Below are 27,770 nucleotides of genomic sequence, written 5' to 3'. Positions count from 1 at the left end.
ATTTTTTCCCTTTTATGGATCTGGTTGATGGTATTGATTAATGAAGGGAATTATATTTCACTCATAAAGAATGATACTGTTTTTTTTTTTTTGAGATAGGGTATCCCAGTTAGGTTTTTATTGCTGTGAAGAGACACCATGACCACGACAACTCTTATAAAGGACAACATTTAATTGTGGTGGCAGCTTACAGTTTCAGAGGTTTAGTCCATTATCATCATGGTGGGGAGCATGATGGCATGCATGTAGGCATGGTGCTGGGGCTGGGAGTCCTTACATCTTCATAGGCAGGCAACAGGAAATTGAGTTACTGTCATATTGAGAGAAGCTTGAGCAAAAGAAACCTCAAAGCCCACCCCCATTAGTGACACACTTCCTCCAACAAGGTTACACCTCCTAACAGTGCCACTCCCTTTGTGGGCCATTTTCTTTCAAACCACCACACAGGGTTTCTCTGTGTAACAGCTCTGGTTGTCTTGTAACTCACTTTGTAGACCAGGCTGGCTTCTAATCACAGAGATCCACTTACCTCTGCCTCCTGAGTGCTGGGATCAAAGGCATGCGTCATCACCGCCTGGCAAGAATGATACTTTTAACATTAAATTTCAGATAGAATGATATGTAAGATCTTCATGGAATACTCTTACACGTTTTTAGAGACTAGTCTATGTCTTTTTTTTTTTTTTTTGAAGAAACATGTTTATCGGGGCTGAGGAAACACACACATGCAGCAGACACAAAGAGAATGACCCTCTGTAAAGCAGATGGAGCAGAAAGCTGAAAATTCCAGTCGCTTCTCCAAGGCTCAGTTTTTTAAGACTGAAAAGTCTTCCTCCCCTAATTTAGGGTTGTTCAGTTTGGAGACAGATAGGATGGTTGATTGGCACCCAACTGTAAAGTTTGACAAGGCCTTGAACTTGTTGAGCCAGTCCATCAGCAGGCCTCCTGCTGATGGGAGACAGAAGCCTACAAGTCCTTCAGTCTGAAGCTGCCAGACTTTGCTCTCAAGTCAGGAGGGTGAGGAAGAAGCTGGCTGTCTTGAAAACTCACCACCTTATTACCTGCCCACGGCCCCTCGTATCCTTCCACCTGCCCAGGAATCTGTTTAACCCCTGGTCTCATTAGGAGTACATATGTGTACTGTCATGTCTGGATTCCATTTTAAGGAATAGTTACAGGTATGTCCTTATTTTTAAGTTAGTGGGAGCAGAGGCCTAGTCATGTCATTAGGCTTATGTACTAGGTGGCTTGGCTGACAATGCTAATTAGAATTTCTGTTTTATTATTTGGGTTGGAGAGTTTCTTCAAGTCTGTTCTCTAATAGAGCAGCACATTTCTGTTACAGGTTCCATGTCTGAGGAGTACATTATGATACTGAGAGTACACATTTAAAGTCTTAAGAATGTTATAGCTCCTGCATCTGAGGGATATGTTATGATACTGAGAGTGTGCTTTTAAGGGTTTGAGAACTTCGATTTATCTTTCCCATTTCTACTTGTCATTCAAAATCTCTTTCACAGTCTAAGACCCTAAATCCAAGGCTTATTTATGCAAGACTAGGAGAGGCAGGTGAAGAAGTTGGCTGAATAGCTCCATTTCTGTACCTTGGTAGTTTTCCTTCTTTGTAATTTATTTTATTTTAGTTGCTGTTACTTCCAGTGTTTTATTTCCATAGAATGCTTTACTCTTTAGCACTTTGGCCAAATAAAGGCACATTCCTTATTGCTTTCCTTTGTAGTATTGGACATGGCTAGGATTTTCAGAACAGGCTTTTTTACATAAAGAGAAGTACCAACTGTTCATCTTTGCTCCTTCCCACATATTTAAAGCATTGTATCCTCTTTTTAATTTTATTTTACCTGTTTAGAAGTTTAAAAAGGGGGCCTTAGCTGGGCAGTGGTGGCGCACTCCTTTAATACCAGCACTTGGGAGGCAGAGCCAGGTGGATCTCTGTGAGTTCGAGGCCAGCCTTGCCTACAGAGCAAGATATCCAGGAAAGGCGCAAAGCTACACAGAGAAACCCTGTCTTGAAAAAACAAAAAGGGGGGGTGGTGCTTAACTTACTAGGCAGCATTTTTTTATTTGAATGTTTGGAGGGTCCTTCCTTCCTTCCTTCCTTCCTTCCTTCCTTCCTTCCTTCCTTCCTTCCTTCCTTCCTTCCTTCCTTCTTTCTTTTCTTTTCTTTTCTTTTCTTTCTTTGAGACAGGGTTTCTCTGTGTGGTCCTGGCTGTCCTGGAACTCATTCTGTAGACCAGGCTGGCCTCAAACTCACAGAGATCAGCCTGGCTCTGCCTCCCGAGTGCTGGAATTAAAGGCGTGCACCACCACGTCCACCCAGCTGGGTACTGTCTTTCAGTCAGCCACTTAAAGACTTGTTTCTAGACAACTTGACAGCTCTGGTTCAGATCAGTAGAGGCCTCACTAGCCTTCATCTCCAGTAGGCCTGGTCTAAGGGCACAGTAAATGACTGTTAAGTGAAACCACTTCAGCATCGTCTTTCATCTAAGAGCTTAGTGGATTTAAATTAAAAATCTAGATTTATTTAATTTTATCTGTATGAGTGTTTTGCTTGCATATATGTGTGTTGTATGTATGTGTACCATGAACTGCCTGGTGCCCATGTGGGCTAGAAAAGGGCATCAGATCCCCTGGAACTGGAGTTACAGACAGTTGTGTGCTGCCACCTGGATACTGGGACTCAAACTTGGGTCCCCTGCAAGAGTAATGTGTGCTCTTAACCATTGAGCCTTCTCTCCAGCTCCCTACTTACTTTTGATGGAGGCCTCATTATGTTGTACAGAATAGCGATCGTTCTGTTTGAGCCAACCTAGTTGCTTAGACTCTAGGTGCATACCACCATGCCTGGTTTTTACAGTTATTATTTGTTATTTATTTTTATTGGCTGATTTTATTTAAGACTTTTTTTTTGTTTTTCAAGACAGGGTTTCTCTGTGTAGCTTTTCGCCTTTCCTGGAACTCACTTGGTAGCCCAGGCTGGCCTCGAACTCACAGAGATCCGCCTGGCTCTGCCTCCCGAGTGCTGGGATTAAAGGCGTGCGCCACCACCGCCCGGCTGATTTTTTTTTTAAAGACAGTATTGCTATGTAGCCCAGGCTGGCCTTGAACTCACCATCTGTTTTATTTTCCTATGTATATCTGTTAGTTTTGTGTTGTGTGTTTTTTGTTTTGTTTTTGTTTGTTTTGTTTTGTTTTTTTCAAGACAGGGTTTCTCTGTAGTTTTGGTGCCTGTCCTTTGTAGCCCAGGCTGGCCTTGAGCTCAGAGTTCTGCCTGGCTCAGCCTCCCAAGTGCTGGGATTAAAGGCGTGCACCACCACCACCCGGCCTCGTGTATTTTTTAGGTGCATTGTTAAGGTGTGTTTTACGTCTTTTAACATTAGAGTTGTTCCGCTTTTTTAAAAAAAAAATGAATTTACTGTTTTATCATCCACTGGAGGAGAGAGAGAAGGGAAGAAAATGACTACAGTCTTGGTATCATGACCACTAGTCAGGGAAAAAAATTCCTTCCTCTCCCGCAGTGTTCCTGTATCTGCCTATGGCTGCTGTGCATCATGCCAGTTACCACCAGTACTGCGGTCGTGCATAGGAGCTGGGGTGGAGGAACGAGGAAGGGACTAGAGCAGAAAGCCCAGAGGGATTTCCCCTTTTCACAGAGCTTCTCCTCTCTCCAGTGAGCACTTCTGCTTTGTTTCAGTCAGTCCAGACTGGACAGAGCTGGAGGGAAAGTGAAAACCTGTCTATTAAGTTCCTGGGAACTTGAAGTCATGCATCTTCAGTCTGCTCGCTGTCACTACATACGAGAGTCCTTAGGACACTGTGTGATGGTTTTTGTTTAGTATCTGTAGATGTGTTTAGAGCAGTGGTTCTCAAGCTTCCTAATGCTGGGACCCTTTAATCCAGTTCCTCATGCTGTGGTGAACCTTGACCATAAAGTTATTTTGTTGCTACCCCATAACTGTAATTTTGTTACTGTTTTGAATCATCATGTAAATATCTGATATGCAGGATATCCGATATGCCACCCCTGTGAAAGGGTCATTGGATGACCCTGTGGGTTGCAACCCACAGGTTGAGAGCTGCTGGTTTAGAGGAACAGAGTAGCATGTGCTTATTCATCTTCCCTGTATCCAGAATATGTTTAGTTTTGATTTTAAAATTCGTTTTTTAAAATTTTGACCAATTCTCTCTGTGTGTGTGTGTGGGGGGGCAGTCAGGGGCAGGTGTATCATGGTATGCAAGTGAAGTTGAGAGTCCATTCTCTGTGGTGGTATTGTGTTCCCTGAAATATTGTGCATGCTAATAAACTTATCTGGGGTCAGAGAACGGAACAGCCACAATATTAAACATAGAGGATAGGCAGTGGCAGCACACACCTTTAATCCTAGCATTCCAGAGGCAGAAATCAGTCTGGATCTCTGTGTGTTCAAGGATACAGCCAAGCATGGTGACTCGCCTTTAATCCCAGAAAGTGAGCCTTTAATCCCAGGGAGTGATGGCAGAAAGCAGAAAGGTATATAAGGTGTGAAGACCAGAAACTAGAAGCTTTTGGCTGGTTAAGCTTTTAGGCTTTTAGCAGCACAGTTCAGCTGAGAGACATCCAGTCTGAGGAAACAGGATCAGCTGAGGAATTGGCAAGTGAGGTGGCTGTAGCTTGTTCTGCTTCTCTGATCTTTCAGCATTCGCCCCAATACTGGCTTCAGGTTTGATTTAATTAATAAGACCATTTAAGATTCCTGCTACAATTCTCTTCTACCATATGGGTCCTAGTGGTTGAATTTAGGTTAGCAGGTGTGGGGCAAGCAAGTGCTTTTGCCAGGTGACCCACCTCACTGGCCTTGGGCCCAGTTGTTTGCCATCTGAGTTAAGTTTTGCTTTCAATCTGTTCCTGTTAAGATATTATGATATATAAAGATAGCAGTTAATGTAGTGAGTTGTAACAACTCAGGGAAAAAATGCTTTTTTTTTTTTTTGGTAAACTGTAGACAGCTTAGTATTGGGCAAACTGCAGAATCACAGGTGAGTCAAACAGGTAACTAATTCGATGTTCTTGTACATGGTATATATATCTGCTAGGACCCTAAATTTGCTCCATAAAAACCTATTGGCATTTAAAATTATATTTTGTTCTGGCTTCTTCTAGCTCTCTGTCTAGGTCTTGTAATGCTAGTAACTCTTTCCTACTTCTCCCACATTTTTCTTTCCGTGCACCAGCCGAGGACTTCTTTCTTCACTGACTTGTATTTGCAGTCTCCTAGATGGGGTCCCCTGGAGGGGTACCACAACTGTTGTCTCAGACCTACCCCAGGAAGAAGCCAGGTTCAGTCATCACCACAGTTCTCTAAATGGCAGTTAGGGATACCTCTTCAGAGGAGCCAATGATGGTAACAGGACATAGAGAATCCTCTTAAATCCTGCCTGGATGCTATCTGGGAGGGTAAGGACTAACTTTAGTTCAGATAGTAATCCCTTCTGGTGAAAAGTGCTGGAATCAGAGCCCTAGATTTTCATGGTAGAAATGAGTTATAGCCCTCAATTTTAGCCCATCTCCTAAATGTTTTTAGGGTTACTTCTTTAGAGGAGGCAATGTTACAGTCAAGAATGGATTGCCTCTAGGTGAAGACATGCCATTGTTTTGTCCCTTAACAGTTAACATACTGGGCAGGTCAGTTAAAAAGCTCTTGGTCGGTTTGGCTGAGGATCTACCTTAAGCTATGCTTAAGAAGTAGTAGGAGAAATAAGTATTCTCACAATGATATAAAATATGTTTCCTCCCCAGAATTCTTGCCCTCTTGCAATCACACCAGAGCCACCATAAAGTTCTGTTGGTTTTGCCCCCGTCTCTTTTTGATGTTAGCCTCAGCCTAAGTGTGCTTCTCTGGTACTTGAGGCCTTTTTATTCTTTCGCTAACGCTTCCTTCCTGGTTATGTGACTGTTGGTCTGCCATGTGGTTGATCTCCATGCTGGCCTAACTCAAACAGAATGATTTTCTCACTCCTCCCTCCCTCTCTTCTTTCCCTCCCTGCCTCCCCCTTCCTCTCTCCTCCAGGCTGCTGTCTACAGTTTGCCCCCTTGGGGTTTTTTTCTTTTAAACTCTAATAATAAATTGTCTTGGAGCTTTAAAAAAAAAATCACACTGGTGGCGTGGACTTTATTTCTGTGAGTTTGTGACTGGTTGCTTAGGCTTTATGCCAGATAACCTGTTTTTGTATTACGTAGCTTAAATTTTTGGTTCCTCCCCCTCCCCCGAGTTAGAGTAAGTAAATGTTCTGGGGCTAGATTTAAGCCTTTTCTAACAGTCTTTTTTTTCTTTGTAGAATCATTGGGGTATTTTTCTAGCATTGTTTTCTAGGAGACCTTCCCAGCTACTTTTGGTGGTGCTGGTGTGAACCAGGGCATTATGCATACCAGGCAAGCTATCTACCCCTCAGCTGTACCCCTGTTCCTTCCAGTAGTATTGGTTCTTGATCTTTGAGACTGTTCAGCTTTGAACCTGTAATGCTCCTCCCACTGTAGCCTCCTGAGTGATGGGATTACAGACTGAGCCACCATGCTTTGTCAGATAATATTTCTCTTCTCCATGAAGGAGTTAAGTCAAGTCTACTTTTGAAAGTAGACTGGGCTTTGGGAAGTTACAGCTCTTGGTCATTAGCAGCTGTGCTCTCTTGATGCTTTTTAGTATATATCCTGTTATATATTACATATGCAGCATACCAATTTGCTTACAAATGTTTTATTCTAAAGTCTGTGGCATTTATAGTTTACAATAAAGAAACGGCCTTTAAGTAGATCCTTAACTGTTAAGCATCTTATCAATGAGACATTTAAGTGTTTAAATGCCTTGTTTATTGAAATTTCACAATTTCTTTCCTTTTCTTCCCTTTCTCCCTTGTCCTTCCCTACTTTGTTTCCTCTTTTCCCTCTTCTTTCCTTTCAGTCTTTCTTCCAACCCTCCTTCTGTTCTTCTTTCCTTGATATGGTCTCAGGTATCCTAGGCTGGTTTTTAACTTCTGACTCTTCTTCCTTCACCTCCTGAGTGCTTAGATTACAGGTGTGTACTACCATGCATGATTATGCGGTGCAGGAAATTGAACCCAGGCCTTCCTGCATGTCAGGCAAGCACTCTTGCCAATTCCACTATATCTTTACCTAGAGGCATTGTGATTTCCTAAGGGCTTTTGATTATGAAAATGTCATGTACACAAAACCAGAACACTGAACATTGATTTATTCAGCAATGATCACCTTTTGCCCATCTTCTTAATTTTTTCCCAGATTTATTTTTGTTTGTTTGGTTGGTCGGTTGGCCTTTGTTGTTGTTTCTTTTTCTGGAGTACTTTAATAAAACAGTTCCTAGTAGTTGTGTCATTTCCTATGTAAGTGCAATGTTCATTTTGAAGTACTGAGAGAGCTCAAACACTGGAGATCTAAGACTGGTTCAGGCCCTGCCTTTGTCGCCTGTTAACCTTTGTGATCTTAAGCAAATTGCAGAGTGTTTGAAAATAAGTTTCTTCATGGGCAAAACAGGGAGCATGATTTCTACTTTACTTACAAAGTGCTGTAAGGAGGGCTGGGGATGTAGTTCACTTAGTAGAAGGCTTGCCTAGCATGCACAGACCTCTGGGCTTTTCTTCCCAGCACCATATAGACTAGGCATAGTGGCACATACCTTTAATCTGAGCATTTGGGAGGCAGAAATAGGAATATCAGAGGTTTAGTAGCAATTTCAGGCCAACCTGAATGATACAAAACTCTGTTTCAAAACCAAAGAAAGAACAGGACAAATGAGATAATGAATATAAAAATATTTTTGTAAACTTCAAATGCTAGACCCCTGACTTTTCTCATAAAATGTAACAGTAATACACAGGCAGTGTGGGGGCTCTCTGGGACCACCAGGGCCAGCAAAGTGTCGATCTGAGTGAGACAAGAAGAAAATCTGATTCAACACTACTCAGTAGATAGTGTTGGTTTAAACTTCTGTAGTCCAACACCAGGCAGCTTAGTTAAGCTTATATAAGCACAGAACAATTTTGGAAGAAAGTTTCCTGGTGATAATTAACTCAATCTGCATGTACAACAAAGCTTAAGACATGATTACATTGAAACTCTTTTCAAAGTACATATGACCTCTTCCATAAAGATGAGCTCTGTTGACTGAGAAACAGTGCATAAGCTAGGGTCTAGGGAGAATGTCTGAGATAAACGTAAGAGTCTGGGGGAGCCAGGTGTGGCCTGGCCCTACAGATAATGGCAGAGGTCACCAGGCTATCCACATCCATTCCCAACCTTCTGGGCAGAAAACAGGTTATACATCTCTCCCTTTGAAGAGACAGCCCCGTGTCTTTAACATTCCTGGTTCCCCTAGTGCTTCTCTGTGAGCACAAGAACCTCTAGATATATGTAGCTTGAGTTACACAGGTTCCAGAGGGCCAATATGGCCCCTCTTCTAAGAGGATAACAGTGCCTAGATAGCTTTCCCCCAAATTTCCAGTGGATTGTCCCCAACTTGAAGATGAATGCTACAGGGAATTGATGAGAGCGGGTTATCCACCTGGTGTTTTGGTTCGAACAACACTTGAAATCACTGATTGAAGAATTCAGCAGCTGGTAATAGTGTACTGAAGAAGACGGATATCTTCATCTGAAGATTGCAGTAAAGCCAGGCGGTGGTGGTGGTGGTGGTGGTGGTGGTGGTGGTGGTGGCGGCGGCGGCGGCGGCGGCGGCGGCGGCGGCGGCGGCGGCGGCGGCGGCGGCGGCGGCGCACGCCTTTAATCCCAGCACTGGGAGGCAGAGCCAGGCAGATCTCTGTGAGTTCGAGGCCAGCCTGGGCTACAGAGTTCTAGGAAAGGCGCAAAGCTACACAGAGAAACTGTCTCAACCCCCCTCCCCCACAAAAAAGATTGCAGTATCTTCATTTACTTTTTTACCCCCTCCCTGCCAGGTTCTGCTACGTAGCTGCTGGTTACCTGGAACTCACTGTATAGGCTGGGCTGGCCTTGAACTCACAGAACTCCTCTACCTTTGGAGGCATGAGCACCATGCCCAGCCCTAATTTTGTAATTTTTACTTTCTTAACATTTTTGAGGTTTTAAGTACCTATTTAAATGTGAAGTTCAGTGAATTTTGAGAAGTATGTGTACTCAGCTTGTGAATGTCCATCACCGCACATTTCTTATACCTAGTCAGTCTCCATCCCTACCCTCAAGACAACCATTCCTTCCTCCATCATTACTTTTGATTAGTTCTATTTTTCCAGTAGAGCCCTATGAATGAGGGAAGAGAGTGTGTACTCTTGTACTTTGCTTGGCAGAATGTTTTTTAAAGAACTGTTTAGTTTAAGAAATTTCGGGCTGGAGAGATGGCTCAGAGGTTAAGAGCACTGGCTGTTCTTTCAGACGTCATGAGTTCAATTCCCAGCAACCACATGGTGGCTCACAACCATCTGTAATGAGATCTGGTGCCCTCTTCTGGCCAGCAGGCATGCAGGCAGAACACTGTATAAATAATAAACCTTTAAAAAAAAAAGATATTTCATGTTATGTCAAAGCCATTATACATTCATCTTTTTATAGACATTTGGGCTGTTTCTAATTTTTTAAATTATAAATGAAGTGTTTATGATCATTTGTGCACAAGTCTTAGTGAGGAGTTGGATTTTTCATTTCTTATGGGTAAATAAATACCTGTCTTGGATAATGTTCAAAAAAATTTTTTTTTCTTCAATTTTTTTTTTTTTTCAAGATAGGGTTTCTCTGTGTAGCTTTGGAGCCTGTCCTGGACACTGTAGACCAGGCTATCCTCGAACTCACAGAGATCTGCCTGCCTCTGCCTCCCGAGTGCTGGGATTAAAGGCGTGCACCACCACCACCACCACCACCACCACCACCACCACCACCACCACCACCACCACCGCCCGGCTGAATAGATTTTTTTTTTTATTCCCTCCCTCCCTCCCAACAAACTCATTGTGTAGCCAGTGATGATCTTGAACTGCTGATTTTGCCTCTACTTCTCAAATGCTGGAATTAAAGGAGTGAACCACTGCTTCAGGCTGGATAGATTTTCTGAATGTGCTGGATATAGTTAGCTTTTTATGAAACTGTCAAATTGTTTTCCAAAGTAGTTGGACCACTTTTATTCCTGTGAGCAGTCTTTACCAGTTCAGTTATTCGGAACTTTAATCCTTGGTGTTTGATATGCATCTTTAATTTTAGCCATTCTATTGTCTGTAGTTTCTCACTGTGTTTTTTCTCTCATATATTACATCCCGATTGTAGTTATCCCTCTTTCCTCTTCTTTCCCTCAATCCACTTCTCCTACATTTCCCTTCAGAAAAGGGCAGGCCTGCCAGGGATATCAACCAAACATGGCATATCAATTGCAATGGCAACTCTCCTCATATTAAAGCCGGATGAAGGGGCTGGAGAGATGGCTCACTGGTTAAGAGCACTGGCTGCTCATCCAGAGGATCTGAGATCAATTCCCAGTACCCATATGTTTGTTGGCTCACAGCCATCTGTAACTATAGTTACAGGGGATCTGACAGCCATTTCTGGCCTCCAAGAGCACTACGTGAATGTGGTGCCCAGACACACATGCAGGCAGAACACCCTTCCACATAAAAATCAAAGATTAAAAAAAGCTGGATTGCCGGGCGGTGGTGGCGCACGCCTTTAATCCCAGCACTCGGGAGGCAGAGGCAGGTGGATCTTTGTGAGTTCGAGGCCAGCCTGGTCTACAGAGCGAGATCCAGGAAAAGGCGCAAAGCTACACAGAGAAACCCTGTCTCAAAAAACCAAAAAAAAAAAAAAAAAAGCTGGATGAAGCTACCCAATGAGGGGAAAAGGGTCCCACAAGCAGGCAAAAGAGTCAGAGACAGCCCCTGCTCCCACTGTTAGGGATCCCACAAGAAGACCAAGCCACAGAACCAAAATAAATATGTGGAGGGCCTAGGTCAGACCCATGTAGGCTACCTGACTGTTGGTTCAGTCTCTGTGGGCCCCTATGGGTCCAGGTTAGTTGATTCCGTCTTACTATGATTTAAATAGCATTTTCTTTTAAGTATCTTTTGATATGCTTACAGCCATTTGTATATTATTTTATTTTGAGACAGGGTCTCATGTAGCTCAAACTAGCCTTGAACTTGTTACGTAGCTGATGATAACCTTGAATTTCTGATTCTTCTGCTTTTACTTCCCAAGTGCTGGGATTATAGGTATGCACCATTATGCCTACATGGTGCTAGGGCTTTGTGTATATTGAGTAAGCACTCTTTATCAACTGAGCTGTGTCTTTAGCCTCTGTGTGTCTTTTTCTAGGGAAATGTCCTTAGGAATCTTTTACCCATTTAAAAATAAACTTGTGCCGGGCAGTGGTGGCACACGTCTTTAGTCCCAGCACTCTCGTAAGGCAGAGCCAGGTGGATCTCTGAGTTCCAGGCCGGTCTGGTCTACAGAGCGAGATCCAGGGCAGGCACCAAAACTACACAGAGAAACCCTGTCTCAAAAAACCAATAAACAAACAAAGGGACGTACGGACGGATGGATGAATAAATAAGTAAAAGATAAACTTGCCTTGTTATTGAATTATAAAATTTATATATTCTGAATAGACATCACTTATTAGAAATGTGTTGCCCTCCGCCCATGAAGTACCTTATTTTTGTTATATTTCTATCTGGGTGTATGTGTATGCGTGTGTGTACGTAGGCTTAGAGCATGGTGCTTGAATGGAGGTCAGAGAACAACTTGTGGGAGTTGGCTGGCTCTTTCTACCATCTGTGGACATGGGGATTGAACACAGGTTCTCAGGCCTTTGCCTACTGAGCTAGCTTATTGGCCCAGCATTGATTTCCCCCCAGATAGAAATCCACTTGTACTGGCACTTTTTGCTAAAGAACTAGTCTTTCTCCTGTTGAATGGTTTTGCCACTTTACTGAAAACTAGTCGAGCATTTTGAACTTTATATTTTGCTCTGCCATTCTCTAAGTCTCTTCTTAAATTCAGTTCTACAGTATCTTATTTGTTATAACTTTGTAATAATCCTTAAAGTTAAATAGTACAAAATTTCCAACTTGATTATTTTATTTTCCCTTATGCTTGTTTTCGCTGTTACAGATTACTTATTTTTTTTAAACTCTTTCTGACACTTGATAGAGCTACTTTTGGAGGTTAGCTTATTTTTGTCTTCATCTCACTTTTTTTTTTTTTGTTTTTTTTTCAAGACAGGGTTTCTCTATGTAATTTTGGTGTCTGTTCTGGATCTCACTCACAGAGATCCGCCTGCCTCTGCCTCCTGAGTGCTGGAATTAAAGGCATGTGCCACCACCACCTGGCTCATCTCATTTTTTTAAAGATTAAAAAAAAATTATTTTTGAAACCAGGTTTTATGTAGCCAAGCTGATGTCAAACTTGATGATTCTAAATTTCTGATCTTTGCATCTGCCTCTTGATGTGTTGGATTAGGACCACCCCCTTCACTACACACACACACAGCACACCCCCTTCCCCCACCAGATATTATTGGTGCTGGGGATTTAAACTCAGGACTCCATGAGTGATAGGCAAGTACTCTACCAGCTGAGCTGCCTCTCTAGTTCCTTTTCTAACTTCTCTAAAAGTGTATTTTCACAATATACCCAGTGTACCAAAATGCTGTTTGGTGGACAGATGATTGCTGTTTAACCTGACAGTTGCCTCCTTCTAATTTCTCATTCTTTGCAGTGTTGAGCTGTCACTCATTTAATACTTTATTGAGCTGTGTTGAATTTAGGATTAGTTAACAGAAAATGCCTGTCTTTCCTGAAGTCAGGTATAGGTTTTTCCTAATTACCTTAATGATTAGTTAATATTTCAATTTTCTTGTGAGATATGTAGATATATTATCTCCCCTCCCTCTTTGCAACATTGGGTCTTGCTTTGTATCTCAGGCTAGCTTGGAACTCATTATGAACCCCAGGCTAGCCTTGCACTCATGGTAATTTTCCTACTTCTGCCTCTCTAATGCTGGGATTACAGGAAGGAGCCATCATATCTGGCAGACATTAATGTTTCTGTGTCTTGTTTTGTTAGCCCTTTGTAGTCTTTCTAGAAATTTACTAAGTTGCGGGATTTGCATGTAATGTCTTTGAAGCTTATTATCAAACTTTATTGTATCTAAGCTGGATTTAACTTGCATTCTTAAAAACCAGCCATTATATTATATAGGAAGTTGTATGAATGGTTTTGGAAGCAAAAAATATTAACATTTCTATTTTATGTTTTTCCATATCCAGAGGATGCCAGCCCCCATCAGATTGCGGGAGCTGATCCGGACCATCCGGACAGCCCGAACCCAAGCTGAGGAACGAGAAATGATCCAGAAAGAATGTGCTGCAATCCGGTCATCATTTAGAGAAGAAGACAATACATACCGGTGTCGGAATGTGGCAAAATTACTATATATGCACATGCTGGGCTACCCTGCTCACTTTGGACAGGTAGGCTGAGGGGAGACCACATCTAGCAAGGACACTTCTTTTTTGGTGACAGTGACTTAGGGAACCAATCAAACCTTTCCTGGCAGGGAGGTGCCTGTAGTTTGCAGTCTGATCATTGTGGCACCAAGGGTAGGATGGAGAGCAGTCGTGTACCTGGAAAGGCACGGTATTCCCTCATTTGTCCTCCCTTGTAATTCTTTATGTGGATCCGAGGTTTTTTTCCTTGTCAGTGGTGGCCCCTAGCTTAAATATTTCCCAGACTAACCAGAGGACTAGTTGTTCTGCCAGAGGACCTGGGCTATAATGAATATTTAATTAGTGTTTGCTAATCGTTTTCTTAGTTACTCTCCTTGTGCATGATATATGGGAAAATGTCTTGACAGATGCTTTTAAGTTAAAGATATTAAGTGGATGCCAGGTACTTGCATTTTATTTTGTTCTGATTTCCTCAAGTCTCAGTTGCTGCCACTCTTGTTCAACTCTGTCTGCCTGCTGATTCTCTTCCTGACAAATGTCCGCTCTTTGCTTTCTCCAGTCTGTGCACTGAGGATGATGGTTTCAGTTGCAGGTGCTTTTTTCTTTTGATGCTTTTATTGTGATAAAAGGGGCTTAGGATTTAGTCTTAGAAGAAATATGAGTTGTTTAAAAATTTCTTAAGAACATTTTTAGTCTCAAATTCTATTCTACATAAGTCAATGCTAACTAGTCTTTTTAAGGGAATGGACTGCAAAATTGAAAGAAAGTGCAACTCTAGGGAAGAAAAAGTACTCACACGGCCTTCTCAGAGATAACTTGACACGTCTGTCGGGACAGCAGGCGGCTTGTCTGTTTAGCTCCTGCCTCTTAAAACAAAGTCCTCAGACGGAGTTTTGTCAGACTGCTCTCAGTTGGTGTTCTCTTAGGTTGAGGGCTGTAAGTGGAGTCAGCTTCTTTAGAGATACACAATTAGGCATGGAAGAGCATTAGTTCCGAGGAGAACTAGGGTATTACTGTGAGAAGAAAGGAGACTGGGTTAGAAGAAAGGGAGCAGCAAAAAGAGCAGCGATCTCCTGTGGGTGCGTGTGGGTGCGTTCATTCACTGTTTGATTTCCATGAGAGTAGTCCTAACTAGCGTTGTTATTCACACCTGTCATTAACAGTTTTCTAAAAAATATAACTGGTGCCTCCTTTGATACAAATTTTATATTTTATTCTTACAGAATTAATGGAATCAGAGCCTAAAGATGCTAATATTTCAAGGTATAGGCTACTTAAATTTGATCCAAATGATTACTGTATACTACATGGCATGATAGAAAACATGGGTGTCCATATAGTCTTGGTTGATTTTCGTTTGAAACATCAAGTCAGATTTATAGAAGTATGATATTAGAATTGAGCTTTAAAAAGAAAAGGTAACCTGGTTGAGAAAAGACTCAGAATCCTTCCACTGGGAGATGCCCACTGTTAACATCTTGTGAACAGCACATTTATGTATCCCCAAGAGAGTTCTAAGGGGGAAACTCTTGAATCTAAAGTCAGAGTAGATTTAATGTTTGGAGATTTTGTTTTGAAAAAAGATACTCCTGTATGCACATGTATACACACACACAGAGTTAAGGTTCATTTCTATAACATGATTAAATAAAATTACATGGGCCGAGGTGTAGTTTAGTGGTGGGATTCCTTCCTAGTATATGTAAGGCCTACATTTGATCCATAGTACCATATTAAAAGTAATAACTTTCAAGGTATAGGTGACTTTTTGGGGGATATTTGCAACTTAATTATTTGATAAAACTGAAGTTTTAGTTGAAAAGAGTGAATATTCAAGAAAACTATGATAAAATTTTGGTTAAAAAATAAAGATATTTCTGTTTGGGGCTAAGAATTATAATTTTAAGTCCATTACTCTGTTTCTTTTACTTAAACAAGTTCCTTCTTTATTCATGTCTTAATTTCCTTTATAATATGCCCATAAAAAAGGTTCATATCTTGATTCTGTCACTTCCAGGTATGAGGAGCAGCCATTCTTGTTTAATTGTGTATAACAGCTGCCCTGTAATTGCATTTTATTTGTCAGACGGGCTGTTCATTTTGGTAGTCAGGAGCTATATGCTGGTCATTGAGCTCTTGAAATACAGCTAATTTAACTAAGGTGACTATTAAAATAAAATTTTCTTGAGTATTGATTCAGTTATTGGAAAACTTTTAGATGTGTTTTAAGCAACTTGGATACGTGAGTTTATCAATTGTATAGTTTATGAAATTGAAATATAGTTAAAGTATTTCTACTGAAAATGTATACAAATTGAAATGTGCTATAAGTGTAAAGTACATACTGTATTTAGAAGCCTCATACACAAAAGTGTAAAATATTGAAAACTTTCTATGATATGTTGAAATGATACTTTAGATAAATTCGTTAAATAAAATATATTATTAAAACTAATTTTACTTGTTTCTTTTTAATTTTTAATGCAGTGTCTAGCATGATGCTGTCAATAGAAACAAAATGTGAAGAGCCAGGCATGGTGGTGCATGCCTGTAATCCCAGCACTTGGGAGGCCAAGGCAGGAGGATTGCTACACTTTTGAGGCTAGCTTGGGCTACATAGCAAATTTGAGGCAAGCCTGGGCTACATAGTAAAACCCTGTCTCAAAAACGCCAAGAAAAAAAAAATTTTAATGCTAAGAAAAAATTTTTTTAATGAGACACATAAAAAATGTAAATTTTTTAGTAGCCACTTAAAGAAAAATCTCATTTAAATTTTACAGTAAAACCTGGAGGTAGGTAATTGTCTCGAAGATATCCTATGGAGAGGGAGCCAGAAAAAAACAATTAAATTCAGAGTTTTAAGTGACTTATTTAAATTTATTCAGCTAGTAAATAAATACTAGACTATATTTCAGCCTTACATAACACGTATTCAGTTTTTGTGCTTAGTTAAATTCTATAAATAGTTATTTCTATTAAGTTTATTTATTTTAATCCTGCCAAACAACAAAGTGACCAAGACAGCAAAAACTTCCAGCATCAATTTAAAAGAATAAAATAGTTCAAAGTCAGAATTAGGAGGAGAAACTCAAAACAGGCCGTGTAGCTGTTGTTGAGTCGGCCAGAGTAGGAGAGGGGCAGTTAGCTCCACGGGTCCAATGCCAGAATCCAAGAACAAGCCTGCAGGGGCCAGACTGCCCAGGGTGAACTCCACCTTTCCTGTTTTGCTGTCGAGTGATTGAGAACAAGAGTTTGGATTGTTCCCCTTTCCTTCCCTTTCTTCTTCTCTTCCCCCTTCTCCTGTCTTGTCTCCCCCACCTTTTTTCTTCTCTTTAAGCTCTTTGACAGTATGTCAGTGTCCTCATCTGTAAAATGGAGACAATCCTAACCTCTACATAGGGTTATTATGAAGACTGAGTTAATAAATGTTAGACATTTATGATTTGTACATAAAACATTACCTATTTTATCATTTCCTAGAGGAGAGCAAACCCAGCTTATGGAAGTACTGAATTCTAAGAGATTGTCTTCCATTCGTCTTTATCATCAGGGTTTATGTCAGAAACAGTACCCATGGCATTTTATACCAGAAATAGTAAAACATGTCCCCAAAGGTGTGTAACCTTTCACTTGTGTGGTTTAGACACCATCTCAGAAGTTTCCTGTTCCATATCTATGTATATGTATGGTGCACATGGGACAGGAAGATGACAACTTGCAGGGATTGCCTCTCTCTCTCTGCCCGTATGGATCTGGGGAGGGAACTCAAGTCTGTAGACCTAGTCAAAAGTGCCTCTACCCTCCGAGCCATCTTGCTGATCACAAGTTGAGTATCTAAAGTTTATTTTAGGAGTAGAAAATTGGGATCCAGGACCAAATTTTCTACAGTTGTCTTTTGGAAAATTATTTTGAATTTGCTGCCAATCTATGCAAATGAAGGAACTTCACATAGAAGTATGGGCTTCTTCTATAGTTAGAAAGATCAGAAGCTTTGGCAACACGATGTCCAGGTGGGAGTCAGAGGGCTGGGCAGCGTTCTGTTTCTCCCTGGCTTCAGCCCGCCTGCTCTGTCCCATTTCCTGTGTGTGTGTCATTCCTGTCAGTGTACTCCAGCTGTCCTCGACTTGGTAACCCTGAAACACAGTGCTTGCCATGAAGTCTCATGCGTTCTAAGAGACATTTCTCTGCAGCTTCTCCAAAGCTTCTGTCCCTAATTACAAACTGTATCCTTAAAGATTTGTCTGTCTGTCTGTGCATGCACGCATACACATGCTTTGTTCTTTAATTTTTTTTAAACAATTGTGTCATAAATATAGTTTTTTTAAAAAAAAAACTCAATTTTTTTTTTTTTTTTGGTTTTTCGAGAAAGGGTTTCTCTGTGTAGCTTTGCGCCTTTCCTGGAACTCACTTGGTAGTCCAGGCTGGCCTCGAACTCACAGAGATCCGCCTGGCTCTGCCTCCCGAGTGCTGGGATTAAAGGCGTGCGCCACCACCGCCCGGCAACAAACTCAATTTTTTTTTTTTTTTTTTGGTTTTTCGAGACAGGGTTTCTCTGTGTAGCTTTGTGCCTTTCCTGGAACTCACTTGGTAGCCCAGGCTGGCCTCGAACTCACAGAGATCCGCCTGGCTCTGCCTCCCGAGTGCTGGGATTAAAGGCGTGCGCCACCACTGCCCGGCCTCAACAAACTCAATTTTTAATTGAGATTTAGTTTCATGTGTATGGTGTCTTGCCTGTCTATATGCCTATGTACCGTGTGCATGCATTGTCCAACAAAGCCAGAAGAGGGTTTCAGATGCCTTGGAACTGGAGTCACAGCTGGTTGTTAACCGCTTTGTTGGTCCCAGGCCCACTGGAAGAGCACTCAGTGCTCTTAATTGTTGAGCCATTTCTCCATCTCCCCAGAAATACAGTTTTTATATATTTCTTTGCCTAGCAACATTATTAACTTGGTTCTCAGAGTTGCTCTCTATGTGGTTAGTACTGTTACCTGAGAACAAAGGCAATTCTTTTTCCTTCCTTTATAACATGTTTCTCATCTGCTTACTACACTGTATAGGTACTGCAGTATTAAAAAGAGACAGTATTTAATTCCAGCACTTGGGAGGCAGAGGCAGGAGGATCTCTGTGAGTTGGAGGCCAGCAAGCTCCCAGACACCAGGACGACATAGAAAGACACTATTAAAAAAAAGAGGAGGAAAAGAAAAAGACAGTGATAGTAGGCATCCTTATTAAAAAACCTTAAACTACATATTATGACTAAATATGGTGACTGTCATTGCCTTTAGGTAGTTATCCTTTTTCATAAGAAAACTCTTGATACTTAATTTCATGAAATGCCTTTTCAGTGTGTGCTGAAATAGTCATGGTTTTCTCTTTTAATCACTGTTAGTGATTTTTATTAATAGCTACTCTGCTGCTATAGTCTCTTTGTAGATTTTCTTTTACATTGCTAGATTGACCTTACCAGTATTCAAACACATATATTACCTTACTTCATTTTGTTTTGTCCCTTAACATGCCCTAAAAAACAGGAGCTGGGCATGTAGCTCAGGTGGGGGAGGGTATTTGCCTAGATACACAAAGTCTTGGGTTATGATGTATACCTGTAATCCCAGCTCTCTGGAGGTGGAGGCAGGAGGATCAGAAGTTAAAAGTCATGCTAGGCTATATGGAATTTGAGGCCAGTCTGGGATATATGGAACTTGTCTCAAAGAAGAAAAAGAAATAAAAGTCCTAAAAACTCCGGGCAGTGGTGGCACACGCCTTTAATCCCAGCACTTGGGAGGCAGAGCTATTGTCTGTGAGTTCAAGGCCAGCCTGGTATACAGAGCTAGATCCAGGAAAGGCACAAAAAACAAACAAACAAACAAACAAAAAAACTATACTGAGAAACCCTGTCTCCAAAAACAAACAAACAAAAATGCTAAAAACAATGATCACACCATTAACAGACCCTGATTGTGATCTCCAAATGCTATTTCACTTTAAAAGTGTCTGAGCCCATTAGAATGATGACAGATCCTAAATGCAGGTTAAGAAATGTATAAGACAAGTTAGAACCATTAGTCTATGTCAGGAGCCAGAAAGACTAGCTACAGAGGTTGTTACTAGAGGTTTCAGTAGTCATTGGAAGAGTCTGTTATGCTCCCAACTCTGGTGACTGAATATTGAGGTTAATAGTGTAATTGATTAAAAAAGACGAGCCCTCCCCCAATCTAGCAACGCGGGTATTGAACCCAGGCCCTAAACTTGCTAAGTGTGTGCTCTACCGTAGAAGCCCATCTTCAGCATCAAGCAGGTTAGTACCCATGAAGGCAAGCTAATATTTAAACAGAATTTTTTTTTTTTTTTTGGTTTTTCGAGACAGGGTTTCTCTGTGTAGCTTTGCGCCTTTCCTGGATCTCACTCTGTAGACCAGACTGACCTCGAACTCACAGAGATCCCCCTGGCTCTGCCTCCCGAGTGCTGGGATTAAAGGCGTGCGCCACCACCGCCCGGCTTAAACAGAATTTTATGAACTTCATTGGTCATCCTTAAAAGATACCACAGAATTAACTCATTTTGAAACTGGCCAATAGAAGGAAAGAAACATTTATCTTTACTTTTCTTTACAATGTTTCAGAAGAATTGATGGTAATCTGATGATTTGTATAGAGATGTTGCTTCTTGGAATTTTTATTTAGCCGATAAAGAGGGGAGTGTAAGAGAATTAGACTGTTAACCATCTTGCAACACCTGGTGATCAGAAGTACTGCTGATGTCTGAGGAAGAAAGATGATAGAGTGCCCCCTGATGAAAGTGAACATTGCTACCTGAGGGTGGCACATATTTGCAAGATCAAATCAAAACAAACCTCACTGAAAAACCTGCATCTGATCAAGCCATTTAACTTATATAATGGGAAGCAGTTCTTGTCCATTATGTAAAAACAGTGTAATTGTATTCATTCCAGCATTGTTTTTCCTAGTAAAACATTGGAAACAACCTATTTGGTCTCAAAAACAGTAGGTAAGTTTATATTCACAAGTAGGGATGTGGGGTGGGGAGTAGAACAAATGATACAGTAAATGTGAATTAGAGTTTGTATTGATGGGGAGTGAGAAGATCAGGGATATGATATATTTTTAAATGTTTAAATGTTTAAACACCCAAAACAGCTTTTCTACATGTGTAGGTAGTAGGGACAGCAGTTTTGGGTGGTTGATTACTTCTGAAATGGAAAGGAAGCAAATGGTTCTGAGTCTTATTAACATACAGAGGCTTCAATTGAAGTTATGAAATATAATATATATAGATATATAATATAATATAACATCTATCTATCTATCTATCTATCTATCTATCTATCTATCTATCTATCTATCTATCTATCTATCTATCTATCTATCTCTATTTAAAGTAAGCCAGGTCTGGTGGTGCAGACCTGTAATCTACCTACTTAATCAGGATTGCAAGCACAAAGCCAGCCTGGACAACTTGGAGAGACGCTGGCGTACAGTCAAAAACAAATGGCTGCAGATGTAGCTCAGTTGGCAGAGTGCTTGCCTAGCGTGCCACAGGCCCTGAGTTCAAATGGCACAAGTCTGTAATTCCAGCACCTGGAAGGTGGAGGCAGGATCGAAGAGTTCAAAGTCATTTCTCAGTTCCATTGTGAATTTGAGACCAGCCTAGGGTTCATGAGATACTGTCTCAAAAACAACAAAACAAAAGGATCTCACGTTTATTGACAGAGTGATAAACTATTAGCCTATTATGCACAGAACTCTAAATTTTCAGGCATCACCCAGCCTCCACATTAAGTAGTGCAGAATGTTGATTGATAAAGGTAGTTGGTATGTCAGCTAGTATTAGAGTTTTTATATATTTTTGAATAAAATATTTCAGTTATTTTTCTTAAGAGAAGTGATTCTTTAATATGAATGTTAGGTTTTAGAGTTTTGTTTTTTCTCTGTCAGAAATCTGTGTGTGTGTGTGTGTGTGTGTGTGTGTGTGTGTGTGTGTCTGTGTGTGTGTGTCTGTGTTAAATAGGGAGGTTTTTTTTTTATTTTTTACTTTTTAAAGATTTATTTATTTATTATGTATACAGTGTTCTTCCTGCATGTATGCCTGCAGGGCAGAAGAGGGCACCAGATCTCATTACAGATGGTTGTGAGCCACCATGTAGTTGCTGGGAATTGAACTCATGACGTCTGAAAGAACAGCCAGTGCTCTTAACCTCTGAGCCATCTCTCCAGCCCCCGCTCCATGACTTGTGTGAGGAGATCATAGTTCAGTTGTGGAAATCCATTTTTTCCACCACATGGGTACTAGGAATCGAACCCAGCTTGTCAGGCTTGGTGGTAAGCACTTCCACCTAATAAGCCGTCTCACTGGTCCTCAAGTCTGCCTAAAATGGTTTAAAACATTATTTTACTTGATGTGTGTCAGTGTTTTACTCGCATGCCTGTTTCTGTACTATGTACATACCTGTTGGATAGCTGGGAACTGCAGTTCCTGATGGCTGTGAGCCACCATGTGAGTGCTGGGAATTGAACCTACGTCCTCTGCAAGAGCAGCCAGTGATCTTAACCGCAGAACCATCTCTGCAGCTCCCAAACCTAACTTTTTACATAGAGGTTGGGGATCAGAACTGAAGTCCTCATGCTTACAGAGCAAACACTTCACCCACTAAGCCTTCTCTTCAGACTTAAAGTTCTTACTATAAAAATTGGTTTGAAATTTTCTTTTAAAAAGGTATATTAAAAGTCATCTACAACCGGGTGGTGGTGGCACACTCCTTTAATCCCAAGCACTTGGGAGGCAGAGCCAGGTGGATCTCTGTGAGTTCAAAGCCAGCCTGGTCTACAGAAAGGAAAGGCACCAAAACTACACAGAGAAACCCTGTCTCGAAAAAACAAAACAAAACAAAAATCATCTAGAATCTAGAAAAATTTTGTAAAAATGAAATTGTTATCCGGGTGTGCTGTGCATCCTTTAATCTCAGCACTCAGGAAGCCAAGGCAGGTAGATCTCTTTGAATTTGAGGCCAGCCTGATCTACATAGCAAGTTCCAGGCCAGCCCGGACTGCATAGTAAGGTTCTGTCTAAAACAAACAACAGTCTCTACTTAAAATCTACTCTGTCACAGTTTCCTTGAAGTAACCAGCCATGCTGGCGCATAACTATAATTATAGCACTTGGGAGGTGGATGCAGGAGAGGCAAAGAGTTTAGGGTCATCCTTGAGGTACACAGGGAACTGTTGTTGAAAGCCAGCCTGGGATTCATGAGATCCTGTCTCAAAAAGCTGTAAAGCCAAAAATAAAAAGGAATTTCCTAGAAGTGTCCTCTACTTTGAAAACTGCTTGTCGATTCTCACCAGTCCAGTTTAAGAATCATTCCTAAGACTCTGTGCTTGTTCCAGAGAGGACTCATGGCTGCAGGTCTCTTAGGCTTGCTGCTAATGGCTGACTCGAGTGCACCTGCTGAGGAGGATTCTGAGGCTGTTTAACAATCAGCTCCAAAGGATTAATGACTACCTGCAAGACAATAATGGGGAACCCAGGCCCCTAAGTGGAATTAGGGTTTAAGTGGTCCAGCTCCTAATTCAGACTGATTTCTTTCTAGTCCAGTATGTGTTTTTTTTTTAAATTTATTTATTTATTATGTATGCAGTGTTCCAGCATGTATGCCTACATGCCAGAAGAGGGCACCAGATCTCATCCTAGATGGTTGTGAGCCACCATGTGGTTGCTGGGAATTGAACTCAGGACCTCTGGAACAGTAGCCGGTGCTCTTAACCTCTGAGCCATCTCTCCAGCCCCCCAGTATGTGTTTTGTAAGGAAACAGAAGCCTCTCTCTGATCATTTTCCCCACCAGAATTGGGTACCCTTGTTTTCATAGTATCTTATGCATAATGACTGACTGACTGACTGACTGTCTGTCTGTTTGTCTGTCTCTCTCTCTCTCTGTACTATAGATACTGATTTTATTATATATTTCCTTTCAATTGAGTATCAATATCTTGCACATTGGTTGCTACACTGTAGGAATTTACTAAATTAGAGCAGGATGTGTTAAGAAATGAAGCTCGTGGTAACCATACCATCTCAAAACAGCGTCTCACAATTGGAAGCAAAAGTTAAAAAGAAAATCAAGGAATAGGAAAGAGGTCATTATCAGGCTTTGATATTAAAGGAAGGAGAGAGGCGGAGATTCCTGTGTAAAAGCAAATATATCACAGTGCAAGTTAAATAGTGATGTTGGCAAAGGGGATTTGATAGGAGATACAAAGTAATTACTAGCAGAAAAAAGCATAGCTTTTGTGAGAATTAGGGATTAGGAACAAACCCACCGAAGCTCTTACAAGCACCTGCAGCATAAAAGCGCTCTTCATGAATTTCTCTTTAAAAGACTGATTCACCACCCCCTTAACTAAGCATTACATCTTCCTAAGATTCTAGTGTCTTACTTTGTAAAGTGTTCTCATATTCAAATGTGCTTTTGTTAGGCTTTGAAATATATACTGTCCAGGTATATAGAAATAATTTCCCCCTCAATTTTTAGCTTTTCTTAGCACTAGCCACTTTCATTTCTGTTTTAATTAATGAATTTATTCTCTCCTAGTCTTGTATTTTTATTATTTTTCTTTGGAATAGGTAATAATAGTGTAATTGATTCTAAGTTTGAAAGATGCAGAAGGGTTAGGATAAAAACTCTGTTTTTAGCTTTCCATCACTACTTGTTCCATAAGCCGGTTCAACTTCTTACTAAATGTCCTTCCAGATAGATAATATACATTGTGCATCTGCAGGTGAATGGAGTTTGCACTGGACACTCATCTGTCCTCAACAGTAACCCATATCAGTTTATCATAATCTTACTCAAGGAACTGAAGAGCTGGCTCAGTGGCTAGAAATACTTGCTGCTCTTGCAGAAGACCCAGGTTCAATTCTCAGGACCCACATGGTGGTTCACAACTGCCTATAACTTCGTTTCCAGAGAATTTGATGTCTTCTTTTGGCCTGTGTAGTATCAGGCACGCATATGGTGCACAAACATACACTCAGGCAGAACACCCATACAAATTAAAAAAATTAAAAAAATTAAAAAAAAAAATCCTTGCCCATCGGTGGTGGCGGACGCCTTTAATCCCATTACTTGGGAGGCAGAGGTAGGTAGAGCTCTGAGTTGGAGGCTAGCCTGGTCTACAGTGAGTTCCAGGACAGCCAGGACTACACAGAGAAATACTGTCTTGCAAAACAACAACAAAAACAAACATTCTTTGGGCTAGGGCATGTAGCAGCATGATAGAGTACTTGCCTACTTAGTCCTCAGAAGGCCCTGGGATCATTTCCCAGCAACACAAAAATATACATGTCCTCATCTCTCCCCACTCCCAACTTGATGTGCTCATGGTTGCTCAGTGTCTTGCTACATGAATGAATCATTATACATTATACTGATGTCTTGTTAGTGGCACATATTTTCCATCTTCCTAGCTGAAATATTTGAACAATATCCGTTGCGTTTCCTATGTAATTCTAAGTAAGTGCAGATTCTTATGAGAATTGCCAAGTCAAAGGTTGTATATATTTGTAATTTAAATAGATCCAAACTTTCTACATCGTGCCCGTTTGCTATCAAATGATTGTTAGTCCTTGCAAATCTAGATTTAAAAGTAGTGGCTGGAGAGATGGCTCAGTGGTTAAGTGTTTGCTGCTTTGTGAAGGACTGGCGTTTAGTACCAGCATCCATATTATGTGGCTTCAAACCATCTGTAACTCTAACTCCAAGGGATCTAATGCCCCATGGCACTAGCATTTCCATAACTGTGGGCATCTCTTGCTGCAACTGGGCTACTCTTTCACCAATAGCTTCTCCTGAGCTTTATTTAGTGACCCTAGCCCAGACACACAGTGCCACGCCTCAGTTGCTCTCTATGACCCCTCACACCTTCAAAACCAGCATCACCTGGGTGACTCATACACTACCAAGTACAGCCTTGACCATGTCTGGAACAAAGTTTCTGTGTGCTACTCTCAGGATACGTTTCCTAGAAGATTTTACTTCAACGATGTTGTTCTCTTCTTTGACTTTTTTTTTTTTTTTTTTTTTGAGCTGAGGATCGAACCCAGGGCCTTGCGCTTGCTAGGCAAGTGCTCTACCACTGAGCTAAATCCCCAACCCTGTTGTTCTCTTCTTAATCACTACTAATTTTTCAGCTTCAGCTTACCAGTATTGACTATCCCAGCAAAGGTTTCACTTTAGTATTTCTGGTATCTTGTTAATCACAGCTAATTAATTCTTCAGCCCCAGCTAAGGAGAACCACAGAATCTTCACACAAAAAGCCCTGTAGAGTCTTTGCTTCCCTCTGAAACTTCACAAGCCAGGACTCCATCATCACTGTTCTCAACAATCTTATCTTCCAAGTTCCTATAGAATAGTTAACTGATGACCTTTCTAGCACAAAGTTCCAAAGTCCTTCCACAATCCTCCCCAAAACAACAAGGTTAGGTTTGTCACAGCAATACCCTATTATGCTGGTACCAACTTATCTTAGGTGTTACTATTGATGTGAAAGCGAGTTGGGGAGGAAAGAGTTTATTTTTATTTGGCTTACGTGTCCATATCACAGTTCATCATCAAAGGAAGTCAGGACAAGAACTCAAACTCTAGAGCAGGAACCTGGAGGCAGGAGCTAAGGCAGAGGCGATGGAGGAGTGCTGCTTACTGGCTTGCTTCCCCTGGCTTGCTCAGCCTGCTTTCTTACAGAACCCAGGGCCACCAGCTCAGGGATGGCACCACCCACCATGGGCTGGGCCCTCTCCCATTAATAGCTAATTAAGAAAATGCCCTACAGGCTTGCCTACAGCCCAGTCTTAATGGTGGCATTTTCTCAATTGAGGCTCCTTCTCATATGATGACACTAGCTTGTGTCAAATTCACATAAAACTAGCTAGTACATCCTCTTCTAGCCTCTGAGGGTGCATTCAGACACACGTATGCATAAATAAAAATAATTTTTTTGTCATTTTCTGAGACACAGCTTACTATGTCGCCCTGGCTATCCTGGAACTTACTCTATAAACTAGGCTGGCCTGAAACTTAGAGATCCGCTTGCTTCTGCTTCCCGAGTGCTGGGATTAAAGGCGTGCACCACCATTCTCTGTATAAAAATAAATCTTAAAAGTAGCATCTCTTTATGGTTGGGATTTTATTTTATTTTATCCCCCTCCCCCACACAGGGTTTCTCTGTAGCTTTGGTGCCTGTCCTGGAACTCACTTTGTAGACCAGGCTGGCCTCAAACTCACAGAGATTCACCTGCCTCTGCCTCTGGGACTAACGGCGTGCTCCACTACACCCGGCTAATGGTTGGGATTTATAAGTTTGTTTAACACCTTTATTGAAGTTTATATTATAAACTGTACAGCTCATGCCTTTCAAGTGTACAGTTCAATATCTTATAAATTTATTTAGTTTACTTTGTGTTTGTTTTATGAGGTTAACTTCATTTATTTGAACTGTTTCTGTTTTCTGTGAATTGTCTGGCTGTATCTTTTCTCATTTTAGTAATGGATGTTTCGTCTTTTTTTTGCACAATCAGTTGGTAGGAGGCCATTACATAGGACCTTATGAGTGTGAAATGAGTTGCAAATATGTTTTCCAATGTGCATTTGTCTTTTGAATTTGGCCATGGAGTATGAAAATCAGTTTCCTTTAAGATTGTCTGGAGTATGAATATCGTGGGGTAGGGTTGGGGAGCTAGCTCTGTCAGTAAAGTGCTTGTGCAGCAGTCCTAAGAACCTGAGCTTGCTCTCTAGACCCAAGTAGAAAAAGCTGGGTGTCATGGTGGGCTCTTGTCATCTCAGGGCTGGGAAACAAGATGGGAGACTCCTTGGGACTGACTCACTGGCCAGCTAGTCTACCCTAAGGCCATTGACAGACCCTGTCCTGTCTCAAAAAAAAAAAAAAAAAAAAAGATGAGCGCTGGCAAGATGGCTCAGTGATTAAGAGTGCTTATTGTGTAACCAATGAGGACCTGAGTTCAAATCCCAGCACCTATTTAACAAGCTGGGCATGGTCTCACAAATACCAGTAACTCCAGCCCCGGGGTGGGGGTGGGTGGTGACAAGGCAGCTCACAGAAAACAAAAATAGCTCAAACAAATGAAGTTCACCTTTATCATTTACAAAATCTATCTCAATAAAGACAGAAATGATGACTTTTGCGTGACTGTCTTCAAACACACGCCTAACGGTATGAGCGATGCCTTAAGGAGTGTGGCCTGCTTACCCTTTCTTAAGAGTGAATTCT

General features: G+C 41.2%; 1 protein-coding gene and 1 long non-coding RNA gene across 3 annotated transcripts in view; both read left to right on the top strand.

Annotated features, from left to right (window-relative positions):
- The window catches only part of Ap1g1 (adaptor related protein complex 1 subunit gamma 1), a 96,733-nt gene that overhangs the window by 20,471 nt on the left and 48,492 nt on the right, over positions 1 to 27,770 (top strand). For both annotated transcript variants that reach the window (XM_052728622.1, XM_052728621.1), the window contains exon 2: positions 13,294 to 13,497. In XM_052728622.1, coding sequence (XP_052584582.1) covers positions 13,297 to 13,497 — 201 coding nt within the window. In that variant the 5' untranslated portion in view covers positions 13,294 to 13,296. The remainder of the gene's footprint in view (positions 1 to 13,293; positions 13,498 to 27,770) is intronic.
- LOC128103935 (uncharacterized) lies at positions 13,505 to 15,928 on the top strand. Its single transcript, XR_008215800.1, has 2 exons — positions 13,505 to 14,065; positions 14,697 to 15,928. It is a non-coding gene; the product is annotated as an uncharacterized LOC128103935 (long non-coding RNA).

Source organism: Peromyscus californicus, unplaced genomic scaffold (genome assembly GCF_007827085.1).
Source record: "Peromyscus californicus insignis strain IS unplaced genomic scaffold, ASM782708v3 Scaffold_8__1_contigs__length_139910024, whole genome shotgun sequence".
NCBI classification, from domain to species: Eukaryota; Metazoa; Chordata; class Mammalia; order Rodentia; family Cricetidae; genus Peromyscus; species Peromyscus californicus.
The sequence above is the reverse complement of the archived record's forward strand: the minus strand, read 5'-3'. Positions and strand labels throughout refer to the sequence as shown.